The 13233-nt window shown below is 45.7% G+C and overlaps 1 protein-coding gene across 6 annotated transcripts in view; it reads right to left on the bottom strand.

Moving 5' to 3' along the window:
* Positions 1-6520: 6520 nt before the first annotated feature.
* Positions 6521-13233, bottom strand: part of adarb1b (adenosine deaminase RNA specific B1b) — a 91480-nt gene continuing 84767 nt past the window's right edge. For 5 of the 6 annotated variants that reach the window (XM_077002457.1, XM_077002459.1, XM_077002458.1 and 2 more), the window contains 3 exons: positions 11663-11844; positions 10164-10342; positions 6521-9907 (listed from right to left, as the gene is read on the bottom strand). In XM_077002457.1, coding sequence (XP_076858572.1) covers positions 9731-9907; positions 10164-10342; positions 11663-11844 — 538 coding nt within the window. In that variant the 3' untranslated portion in view covers positions 6521-9730. Of the gene's footprint in view, positions 9908-10163; positions 10343-10544; positions 11276-11662; positions 11845-13233 lie in introns of those variants that run through there. The other variant, XR_013130421.1, reaches the window with a different exon arrangement.

Below are 13233 nucleotides of genomic sequence, written 5' to 3'. Positions count from 1 at the left end.
CCGTAATGCACGTTTTCAGAGCAACCTGATCAGTGAGCTCCTCCTTGCCAAAGCTCTCGGCGTTTCATGAGCCGTACTCTGGAATAGCCCACGTCCATGGATACAGCACTGAGAAGCATCCAGCAAAGAAACGCTCCTCAACAACATGATCACATCAAAACTGGACCAAGGCAAAAGCAATTTTTATTCACCAGAGGCTCAATCTATTACACACGCACGCATGCACGCACTGCTTTCAGACACATTTAAAGTCAGGGACACCTCGGTATCTCAGTGACATGAGCATATTCTCCTCAAGGACATATCCCATTGTGCTTAAAGTGCATTACATAACATTTGTTTTGGTTTTCCCGAGCAATTTTGTGTCCCTCTAGTTTTGAATATCAAAAGTTCATATTTAAAAGTAGTTCAGAATTGATCTTTTTTTCCCTTATGCACCAGAGACCGGCTCTCAAGGACAGAGGCATGGAACAGGATGTAGCATAATTTGGGCAAAAGAGTTGTGGTTTTGGTCTACTGGTCTACAAGGCTCACTGGGTCCCTATTAATTATGGTTTGAAATATCAGTGACATTTTGCAAAGTATACTATGCTGTCTATACTGTCTATGAATACACGATGTCACAGGTTTCCTCAGCTTTTGTAACTGAAAAACGCTCTGCAGTTGTATTCAGCTCCAAGACAACCGTGAAGCTCTCAATACCTGCATCTGAAAGTACTGCTGTTTATAAAGGCAGATAGCATGTCAAAACAGCAAGCTAATGTATCTTATTGCACAAAATATGCCACTTCTCAACTGTGGATAAAAAAGAGAGGGGGGGGGGGGCACAACCCGAGGCACTATGTGTCAGCCAGTCATTTAAGAGTCAGAGTTTCTCTTTTGCTCAGAGAGATCTTTGACAAGGACACCAGCCCATTAGCCTCCATTCCAGCCCGCGCACAGACAATTTAGATATTCAAATATCCCCCTGCTTGGCGGAAACTGTTTGCACTGAAGAGGGGAATTGGTAATGTGTTATTAATCTCCTCCTCTCTACATTCATTTCCCACAATGCCTTTACCAACGCAAGCCTGTCCGTGTACCTCAGACTTTGGCTGTGGCCTGCAGGAAGGACAGGTGTGCCTTTGAAACAGCAAGGTCAAAATGCAAATTCACTCAGATTCGTCCCCAACACCCCACACACCTTTGCATGAATAGAGACACGGTCCCAGTTTTTAATTATTCTGTCATCTTCAAAGAGTTCCCTGTCAAAACCAGTTGGCTCCATGAAATGCCTGAGCTCCAAGATAAATGTTATTCATTTCTGTGACAATGTCTCTCCTTCTACCCCCTCACCTCCACCTCCTCTCCACCCTTGCCACAGGGGCTTACCCACAGGGCAATTACAATAGGCTGCATCAGTCTGGTAGAAGTGTTGGAAGCCAGGCCAATTAAATGTACCACACCCCAGAAATGCATTATAATTAGCGGCTGCCTTATCTGAACGCACTTGAGTTCAGAATGTGCTGAGCAGGAAGGGTCTTCCTCATACGCTTTCGTGATCATCCCCATCGATACTCTCTGTCCCAGCATAGAGGAATGGGGGACCGTCTCAAATCAAACCCCAAAAAGGGAATGTGCTATTTATTTGTTTTAAGTTACCACTATTGCGTCCTTTAGGTAACAAACTGGTGAGCTGTTTAAAGCACAAGCAGGAATCCGCAGCGTTGATCTCGGATCAGTGTGGCGTGCTGTCAGAACCCCTCCGACTCCCAAGAGCGGTGGTGGGCGTGGCCTCAGCGCGGAACGCTGCTCCAAGGTCGCTGGGATTCCGCGCTAATAAATAGCGGAGAGAGGGAGGGCAGAGACGCCATGGGTCTGCCATACCGCCACATACATCAACTCCACTGAGCAGAAAATTGAAATGGAAATCAGAACCTTGAATGAGCGCTGGTCCCATTGTCCCCGGGACATGGACCTTGGTGATTTATGATTTCTTTTAGGACCACCAGTGCCCACTTGCCAGTTCATTTTGTGGCCATGCTGGACAGGCGAATTTCAAGTAAAACTTTAAATGGGAGTGTGATTCCAGGTCCCTGGATAGAATGTGATGAGTCGGTACTGGACCAAGTGGCAGGATGGGCAATGAGGATTAATGAAGAATAAGATATTACTCTTCCTCAGAGATAAAGTCCAATAGTTGTGTGCATGATGAGAAAAGTGCAGAGCAGAATACTCCATGAATAATGATGATGATGATGGACGGCATTGAAAAGTGAAGTAACGGCAGCACATTTAAACAGATATTTAACTGAAATATTTTATTCAGTTCTACATGAAAGTGAGAGCCCTCCTCTACTGGGAATTAATTAACTGAATCAAATTCCAGATACATTTCAGAATCCTAATTCAAAATTCAGAAGTTTCACAACACGTGTATTTATGATACTTTTCTAAGATCCCATGGGGAAATGACCACAATATTATGTGAAACTGGCCAAAGCAACACTGCAGCAATATTGCAGCATTAATGTGCAAATCAATACGGCCATCGCATTTGTTGGTATTTATGTTACTGAAACTTCTTATGAAAAACAGCCCGAAGGCCTAATTTTCTAAGAACCTTTTTAAGAACCTATTGGGTGTAATGAGCCCCACAGTTTGAAGCTGTCGGTTAGAATGACCTCATGTTCTGGAGTCAATACCATCTAGCTTACTCCTGGGATTAGCATCAGTTAATGAAAAGGCCTTTTCTAAATGTAATAATTTGTCTCTCAGTTTGGTCTCATGTTTCTAAGTTTTTCAAGATGGCAGCTGTCAAACTGCTTTGAACTGCATCTTTCCATGTGCAATCCTTCCCAGCATGCTGGACAATGATATTTTAATGGACAGGTTTTAAAACATAATCAATTTAGACAGGCAAACCCTTGTCAGGTTTTGATCTCACAAACTGTTGCCAATACGTTAGCACAGTATGGTGAGATGGTAGACAACCTCGTTCAGATGACCTGCAGGCCAGTTATTCACAGATCCTTTCCTTACATGAAATAGTGTTGAAATTCCAGACTCATTTTCACTTCATGATATATGGTGAGCACTATATATACACAGTATTAAAAATAAACAAACAAACAAATTAAGAACATTTTAGAAAAAGAAAGAAATGACAGAAAATGGTCAGAAAATGAACATGAATTACCCTGCCTTCCTGAGACCTGGACACCATTCACTCAACTGTGGTGCAGTGAGACAATTAGGGGGATTAGATTGGGGATTAAAGCTGGAAATGGATCCATTTTCTATTTGTTACTTTCTCCCACCTCTTCTGTATTATTACTCATGTCTCATCTGCACTATTATGTTACCAGTATGTTTTTATTTGCACATCAGAGTTTGGATAAACGCGTTGTTCAGCTCTACACTCCTTTCATAAAGTCTGACTGACAAAGTTCACTTTGACTATGAATTCACTTCTACTGTTGTGAAAAGATTTAAAAGTTATAAAATGCACACTAACACATCTGGGAGTTCAAAATGTTCCAATTATTTGCTGTTGAGACAATTCACGGCTTATACTAATGCTGTGGAATTTGACCTCTCTCAGACTTTCTCAGGAAACACCCAGAATTTGCCACTTTAATTATTTGAAGTCTTTGCTTAGCATTGCAACGCTTTCAGGAAACGTACATGTGCACATCACACAGAGGAAGCTTTGATCCAGAGTACGGCCTGAGTAAAGACTCTCTGGTAAGGGAGAGATCTTTCTTGCTGCCCACTGACCCTCAGGGCCTAATCAACCCAGCCTGGTCTGCTGACACAAGCGTTATCGGCACAGATGAATACGGTACCTCATCACCTGAGCATGTCCACGGGGTGCTGAGGGCAGGGCGGGCCACGTTCATGCTGTGTGCCAGTACCCTTCTCACTACAGCGGGGAGTCAGCACAGCACCAAGCCATGGACGGCTGGTACACAGGGGCCAGCTAATGATGGACGAGGAAAGGGACCAAGAATCCCCAGCTCAGAGACTCAAGACTGCCATACTACCTTTCTGTCCTGAGGGGAGGTGAAAAGAAAGACGTTCTATGGTGAAGTTCTCTCTCTCTCTCACACACACACACACCTCACCAAGGACAAAAGTAAGAAAAAGAATATAAGAATATTGAGAAAATATGACAAAAAGATTTATACTCCTAAAGATTTGAAAGACCCCTGAGACCAACAAACACAAACAAAACCTAGTTTAGGAACTCAGACCTAGTTTAGATTCAGAGCCTCTGGGAAAATGCCATCTGTGATCATTTTGACCCTATTTCAGAACAGTTAATGTTTCCTGGATGTGATCATAACCTCCTTTCTTTCAAACGTATTCTTAAGATCACTCAAAAAAAATTAAATAAAAATCACCTTGCAGTTTGTGGTCTCATCTGTAGTGCCTGTGCGATGTGAGGCCCACCTCCGTGAAGCAGTTCTACCCTGATCTGCGCCGCACAGGCTGGGCTGTGTGGGGGAGGACGCCAAGCAGGGCCTGGACCTGCTCTCCCAGCATCTGCTGAGGAGCGAGGAGCACAAACCCTCTGCTCCAGCTTCATTAGGCAAGCGGTGGAGGGGAGGCGCGGGGTCACTGCTCCGGAGACTCCTGCAGACAGCGGACTAATGATCAGCCCACTCCATTAGCATCCGCACACACTACGGAGCCCCTTTAGTTTGGAGGCTGATTCTACACTGCACATCTCAGCCCAAAATAAGAGAATCAAAACAATATAAAATACATCTGATATCTGGTAGGTCTGCACAAATTAATATCTTATCAAAGTGATTCCTAATGCAAGCCAGTGTGTTAACACTGCTTAGGAAAAAAGAAAGGCAGAAATAAAGAAAAAAGAACAACCCTCCACGGCGTGTGAGGAACTGCACGACCCCCCCAGAGTCATTATCCCCACACCACCCTCCCCTCCTGGGACGGGTGGAGGAGCAGGGTAGGACACATCTGAGGTGGCCTCCTAAAAGCATGCCGTCAGTGCTTGAATAATTCACTCTTGAGTGCTGAACGTGGCACTAGAGCCTAGGGCTCAGTGTGGGGTGTGTGTGTGTGTGTGTGTGTGTGTGTGTGTGTGTGTGTGTGTGTGTGGGGGGGGGGGCAATAATGGATCCCTGAAAACTGGCTTCCCATGGTGCTCCTGGAGGATGTCACACTTCAGTTCTTAGTTCAGATCAGATGGAGCACCTAAGGGTTCCTCGGATGTTCCTCTTTGTTCCACAGGGAATCGGATTATTGATCACACTGATGCTCATTTGACTCCGCAAGAGCGATGTTGCAGATGGAAACCTTTAGCATACAAAAGACAAGACTCCCATACATGTGACTTCACTCATTCATAACTGCTCAAACCTGCTGCCTACAGTTGTTTAAAGACAGCAGTTATAAAGGCAACACTGCTCTCATCACGGAGCGTGTGAAGAAAGGGAAGGCTAGCTCAGCACTCTGGGTACACACACTGGCCCCGGGCCCTTTACAGGAGGGACCACATGCTGACACCTCATCAGAGTAAACGGTTTATGCCACAGGCAGGTGGAGCTGCAAGGTGAGACTGAGGGACACCAGGATTTTCAGAGCAGAGTCTGTCCGGCCCCTCAGAACATGGACGTGGAGAGCAGAGAGAGTTCTGTCCCCAGGACAACCAAGGACGGGGGAAAAGATTGGGCCAGAGGTCTGTCCTATCCTGTCATTGTATTACTTCAAAATCACACATCACCTCCCATGCAAAGTCTCTCTCTCTCTCACACACACACACACACACACACACACACACACACACACACACACACACACACACACACACACACACACACACACACACACACACACATAAAAAAACTCATATACAAAGGTAAACTAAGTTCTTGTTTATTTTTTCATCATATATTTATTATATATATATATATATATATATATATATATATATATATATATATATATATATATATATATATATATTCCTACATACAAGTCCTTGTATAGTCATGCTGGGTGCAGCTTCAGTGGGGGAGCTCATGCAGGTGGCCTGTGTATGGATATCACAGAGGACACGCAGGAAGGGGCGGGGCAGGGCAGGAAGGGGCGGGGCAGACAGCACCAAACTCTGGCCCCACCACGCCCCCACTCTATAGTCACTGAATCACAACACGCTCAGAACAGGGCTGACCAGGACCGGAGCACTGAGTCACTGGTCAGAAGTTACGGTTCAGGTCCATAAGACGAAGAGGAAGGAAAGTTAAGGTTCCATCTTGGTTGGGACTGGGGCTGTAGTAATGACATCATCCATTGACATCTTGGGCAGTTGATCAGAACAGTAGAGGCAGGCATCTGAAGTACAGCTTTGACAATCAGACAGACAGAACAGAACAGAACGAGTGGCTCGAGAAAAGAAAGAAAGAAAGAAAGAAAAGCCCCCAAACCTTCTCTAGTGTCCCCCTCCATCTGGACTACAATCTATGGGTATCAGAATATCGCTAGCAATCTAGAAGAACATTCTTAATACTGAATTTCACATTTAAAAATGCTATTTCCTTTTTTTTTTTTTTTTGGAAAAACATGGTGTGTTGGTTAATTTCAGGGGTGTGTGTTCATGAACTGAGCAGGACCGCAGCAACAGCACTCACACACACACACACACCTGACCCAGCAGGGCACTGCAGCACACACACACACACACACACACACCTGACCCAGCACTGCAACACACACACAAACACACACACCTGGCCCAGCACGACACTGCAGCGTGTGCATGCACACACACACACACACACACACACACACACACACACACACACACACACACACACACACACACACACACACACACGGCCCAGTTCTACACACAAGTGCTCTCCCTCTCTCTGCATATCTTAGCAATCCAGACACCTGCACCAAAAGAGAGGAGGAGAGGGGTAGAGGGGGAGAGGAGGAGAGGAGGAGAGGAGGAGAGGGGGCAGGATAGAAACATCATCAAAATAAAAGAACACTGAACTCATTAGTACTGTGAGAACGAACACAGGCGGCTTTATGGACACACACAGTTCATCTTCTGTTGCTGATTTGCTGTTGGGCAATTGTGAGATTGTGTGTCATAGAAACTCCTGTGCCAGTAAAATATGATTGGTGTCCATGGCAACTATGGAGAAGTTCACAATATTTACAACTCCAGGTCCAGAAACAGACAGAGATGGTCAGTTATCACTGCAAAACACAAATATTCATTTATAATAATTAAAAAATATATTAGTAAATGAATATGTAAAATCAATGATGACATGTAGTATGCCTAACAATCTCTGCACTAATAACACAGCTTTTTAAAAAATAAAGTCTCCATTTTGTTCACCTTAAAAGAAAATAGCCAGAAAATGACATCATCTTTGGTGAAAATTCAACAGCAATCTCAAAGTCCTGTTGCCATGACATCTTGACAGAGTGCCGGTTGGGCACAGCAGCAGGTGAACACACACACGCACACTCACACACACACACACACAGGCACACACACACGCATACACATGCGTGCAAACACACACACGCACACATATGTACGCAAATGCACACGCATATGCATGCACACACACACAAACACACACGAGTGGGTAGTGTGAAACGTTTAAATGAAACACCATCCCCGTACTGCTGGGGGAGAGAAGGAACGTCCAGCTGTGATGGGCTGTGAAGCGGCTACATGAAGCATCTGTTCCAGATGTCATTCGGTACAGTCAACCACACACACACACACACACACACACACACACACACACACACACCTACTCCCCAGCAGGGACACAGCATTACGAGGCAAAATACATCTCGCTTTCTTTCTATTCTAGTATAAAAACATTTTCTTCTTTTTTGTTGCATCAAATAAAATCATTGCTTTGAAAATAAGATCTCTAACGCGGCATTATGGAGCCTGTGTCTCGACAACCACACCCATCAGGCGTGGTCTCTGAACAGTGGGCGTGGTTTCTCACCAGGGCTGGTCCCCTCACCGCCCCCTGGGGGAAGGAGGAGGTCATCACAGAAACATGCCCCCCGGTCAATACTAATTCTACATCCTTATTGGTCAAGCATGCTGTGGTGCAGGCCAAAGAGTGCAAACTTAAACAGAGCACAGAAAAAGTCTCGCATGAAGACGGCAACTACAGAGCTGAACCACACGGACACGGCAGAATTCAGCAGAAACTACGGAGCTGAACCACACGGACATGGCGGAAATCAGCACTATCTACAGAGCTGAAGCACAGAATTCAGCAGTACCAAGCAGTTTGTGTCACTTTCACCAAAATGTTCGAAGGGGAAAAACTAAGACTCGTTATAAAAAAAGGGGGTTTTGAGTGTGTGTGTGTGTGCGTGGGAGGGGGACATTACATTGCTCCCGCAATCCATCTCCTCTTACCCATGCAGAGAGATGGCTCAGACATGAAAACGTGCACCACTCAAAACCTCTGACTTTTCCGATTAGGAAGCAGTGCTCCGGAATATTCCATCGTCTGTGCCTGCAGGGGTCAGTGCAAAAGGCAACTGCAGAGCAATATCCACTGAGAGGGCAGAAAGGGAGGAGCTAAGGAAGCAAACACCTTCCTGGTGCCAGTGTGTTCCTCATGCTGCCTTAAAAAAGTCAATACAGAATTGTAAAAAAATATGCAAATGCAGAAGTGACTCTTCTAAAATGATCAGTAGAAGGCATCTTCTGAAGTCTACATTTCGCCACCCAGAAAAATAAAGGAGGGCAGTGTTGCCACGGGACACACCGCAGAGCACTAAAGAAACATGCACGGGAGACGTTTGGAGGCAACGCACCAGGGCGCACTGCTGAACGGAACCAACGCACCTGGGCTGCAGCAGTGATGAAGAACTGACTTCTCCAAGGTCATGGCGTATTTAGAACATCTGGCATCTACAGACACCTCCTTCCAGGGGAACGTGGGGGGGGGGGGGGGGGGGGGTGCTTTAAGGGATTAAATATAAATTCCCATGTGAGGTCAGATAAGGAAAAATATACATGAAATATAACTGACTCTCAAAGCTCTGCTGACTGAATCTAAACTACTGTAAAACACCCATCAGGGAACTACGCATTCAAATATGGGGGGAAGGAATAAATAGTTTACTCTCATTCTGAGAAGGGCAATGGAATGAAGACAGAAAACAAGTGGGTATGTTGTCTGGGGGGGGGGGGGGGGGCTGTTATGCAGCCCCGCCCACCCTGTGTGGCCTACACGTGTGATTAATCTGAGGCCACAGAGTATAAACCCTCATGAATGCATGTCCTGGTGTTACATGAACCACCTCACTTTACTTCTCAATCCATTTCATGTTTCATAAAGATTCAGGGGAACATAATGACCAAAACAACACAAAACATGACCTCAAAAGGACATTATTTTCCAGTTATAAATGACAGCATTTTCAATTATGCACTTTGGGCTAATGCCATGAACTCCCAAGACCAACATTTGAAAAAAGACAGACAGGTTCTACATACATTTACAAAAATAAAAAGGCAAATTTATGACATCACACATTTGAGGGATCATGAGTTATAAGAGCAATATGAACTAAAGGGTTGTTGTATGTCTGGAAACACGCTCAAAGACACACACACACGCACACGCGCACACACACACGCGTCAAGTGAAGTATCAACGGCTGGTTGTCGTCATGTCCTTCGGAGCTTTGCTCTGTGCCTCTTGCGCCCCCTTCAGGAGCTTAGAGAGAACTGGTCCTGCTCTATGGGTTTTTTCACCCAGGCGCCCAAGCCTGCTTTCTGGAAGGCCTTGATGAGCGTCTGTTTGGCGGAGTGGTACTCCACGGCGGCCTGCTTGGCTTCATGGTACGAGCTGGGCTTGGGCACCTTGATCCGCAGGGTTGTGAAGAGCTGTGGAAGGACATTGGAGACGTGTGAGGACATCTGCTAACGCTTCGAGTGTTATTAACAGCTCTACGAACGGTGATAAATTAAGCTTTGGTCTATTCGGTGCAGTTCCATCTACTACCCACAATTCCATGCCTGTAATAAAGGTGGTTACGGCATGACCCTTTAAAACCGAAGTCTTGCTTTCAATTAAGCTGTGTAAGAAAGGTCTTATTAGAGGAGAGCTCAGTCTGACCCTGAGGCAGTGTGAGCGCTGTACCTTTGAGTGCAGTCGAACCCAGCGACTGTAGAGGGCGTGTTTGCACAGGCGGGAGGGCCGGCCCATGTCGTCCTTGCCTGTGGTGGCGTTAATGACTTCCAGGCCCTGGTCTCCCACTACCCAGTTCACACTGAAGTTGGGAGCTTTCCCAGGCTGCCGTGCCTCTGCGTTGCTGATGCCTACACACACACACACACACACACACACACACACACACACACACACACACACACACACACACACACACACACACACACACATGCACACACACGAACCCACGCACGCACAAACACACACACACGTGCATCTCAGATCAGCCGACCTTTTTTCAGCAAAATTATTTATTATTTTGTAATCAAAGAGATGAAAAGTTACTCGTACATCAGTCAAAGACATTTCAAAGAACTGGAGAGAAGACGTGTTTCTGCAGGGTGTGTGTCAGGTTGAAGCACATCTTTTGAAGTTAAGATTCACAGAGTGAGTAAATAAATAAATACATACATACATAAAAGAGGGACAAAGTGCCCTGTGACCTGACTGTCAACAGCTACATGGTCCTCCCCCTAAGGGAGCTGACCATCATGACTGGGGCAGGATTTGCAGTCAAAACCAGCCAAGCAGAAAGTGTCGATCTGCAGCGGCAGAGGTGACGGAGAAAGTGGAGGAGAAATAAAAGCCCAAGGAGTTGTGACGGAGGATAACATGACCCAGGATGCCCAATGATCCCCGGAACCACCTGGAAAGTCCTTGTGTGTTCTGAATGTGCCGGCTTGGACAGACACAGTGTTGAACTTGTAACTCCAATCACATGTTTCAGTGAAGGAATTCAGTCAGAAGCTATGAAACCTGCAAGTCTTGCTGTCCTGAGAAACTGATGCAATGCAGTATAACAGTGTGGAGGAAGGCGTTTAGTAATTGAGAATGGTGTTTGGGTATTGACAAAGGTGTTTAGAGATGAAATATCTAAATAATAACAACCTTAAAAAAGTGAAATTAAAGTATTTTTCCTATAGGTGAGAAACCAGGTAAGTATCCTCAAATGCCATGCAATCTTTAAATAGTGAAATAGTGGAGACAAAGCTTAAAAAGTAATGAAATATTGCTTAGTTTAACTGTTAATCAAAAGAAAGAGAAAAGTGAGAGTGTGTTACACCACGCACGCACGCACGCACACACACACACACACACACACACACACACACATATTATATATATATATATATATATATATATATATAGAGAGAGAGAGAGAGAGAGAGAGAGAGAGAGAGAGAGAGAGAGAGAGAACCAAATGAGAGAATGAGTAAAAAATATGGATTTACTCATCAATTTCATCATTTCAATTTCAACTTTTACAGAGATGCTGGGAAATGTCACTCCTCTTAAGCACCAGCCGACATGGCCTTCCTGTGAAGAGGCCGTGAGTTCGGCCTGAGTGCCATACACAGTGACCAGTAGATGAGAGGCCAGCAGTAGTGGCATGGAGGGGTCTCCCTCACCGCTGAGCAGGGGCCGGTTGAGGGTGAACTGCTGTGGCAGGTGCTCGATGTCGGCGATGCGCTGGTACATGGCTCGGGAGAGGTGATCTGCATGATACAGGCTGCCCAGAATGATGCTGGAGAAGTAGACAGGCTCAGAAAAGTAGCTCATCAGTGAGCCCTGGATCCCCACCACGTTCCACCTGTAGCCCACACACACACACACACACACGCACACACGCACACACAGTGAGAGACAAAATCCAACGTCTTGTATTAAAAGATTTTTCTTTGCCTGAAGCATTTGCTATATTGTTCGATCTAATACCCTTGTGTTTCATTTCATGGGTTATATTAACTGCTCCCTGTGAGTTGCTATGTAAAGAAGATAACTAGGTCGGCGGACACAACACAATTACGGGAAACACCACACATCGCCACTCATCACATCATCTGAAACAGCAGTTGTAAAATCTTCAGGGGAAGACGGGAAGGTGTGAAATTAAAACATGGCCTGGAGATGCAGAGAGAGGAAAAAATTATGCAAAGCAGAAAACACTCTGCTCAGCAGCCTGGGGCTCGGTGCTCGTCACTCACACGGGGTACGAGAGGAACGGATTCATTAGCACTGGCCTTCCACTGCCCCTCAATCATTCTCAGCCTGGCCCAGCGGGGGCGTCCTCTCCAGCACACAATCAAAGGGGCTAATCAGGAGTAGCTCCACTCCCCCAAATAACACCTGCTGCACACGCCGGCCCTACACCCTCAAGCTGATTGGAGCTCTTCTGTTCAGTCCAGCCAATCAGCCTCCTCAAACGTCGGGCCGTCTCCGAGGTTTAACTTTGGCTATTGTTAACGTGGCGACTTCATTAGTCGAGAGACGGAAGGCCTGTACAACAGGCCGACCATTAAATCAAAAGAAAGCGAAAAGCACAGAGAATCACAAATGAGCTTGAGATCAAGCATTGCTAGTGATTAAAAAGCTAGCAGAACAGTTAATAATTCAGTGAGATGAGGAGTGGAAGACTTTGTTCAGAGGCAGTTTGAAAATAACAAGTACATGGTACATAAGGGAATTTCCATGAGGTCCTGTCAGGATCGAACACGTCTAGTCCAAGACTTTGGAACAGGCAGTGTGGAGAAACCACAGCTCCACAGAGCTAATAGTCACACTGGGAGTACCAAGGAGAAACTCTCCTGGCCGGAGCTGTACAGGACAGATAGGAAACATCTGAGTTGGATTTATACCTCTCAGCACAGCCATAAACATCTGATGTTGGAGCCATGAACATTAGAGAGTACTTTAAAAACGGAGTCTATTTGGGGGGGAAAAAAAGAATACCAAGCAAAAAAAATTAATCAGTGTGTTTCAGGAAGCACACACATTCCCCCGAGGACCAGCACAAGACAGTTTATCTTCCAGGCGCAATCAAACAGCGCACTACAGGGAAGCACAGGCAGCTCAGAAGACACACAGATACACAACACACATGTTCGCTTCTCCCGTTTCTAATCGGTGTGCTGCAACGGTGGACACCAGACGCTGGAAATCGGTTTTCGACGGCGGACGCCGGCCGAGTTGACGAATGACC

Source organism: Brachyhypopomus gauderio, chromosome 4 (genome assembly GCF_052324685.1).
Source record: "Brachyhypopomus gauderio isolate BG-103 chromosome 4, BGAUD_0.2, whole genome shotgun sequence".
NCBI classification, from domain to species: Eukaryota; Metazoa; Chordata; class Actinopteri; order Gymnotiformes; family Hypopomidae; genus Brachyhypopomus; species Brachyhypopomus gauderio.
The sequence above is the reverse complement of the archived record's forward strand: the minus strand, read 5'-3'. Positions and strand labels throughout refer to the sequence as shown.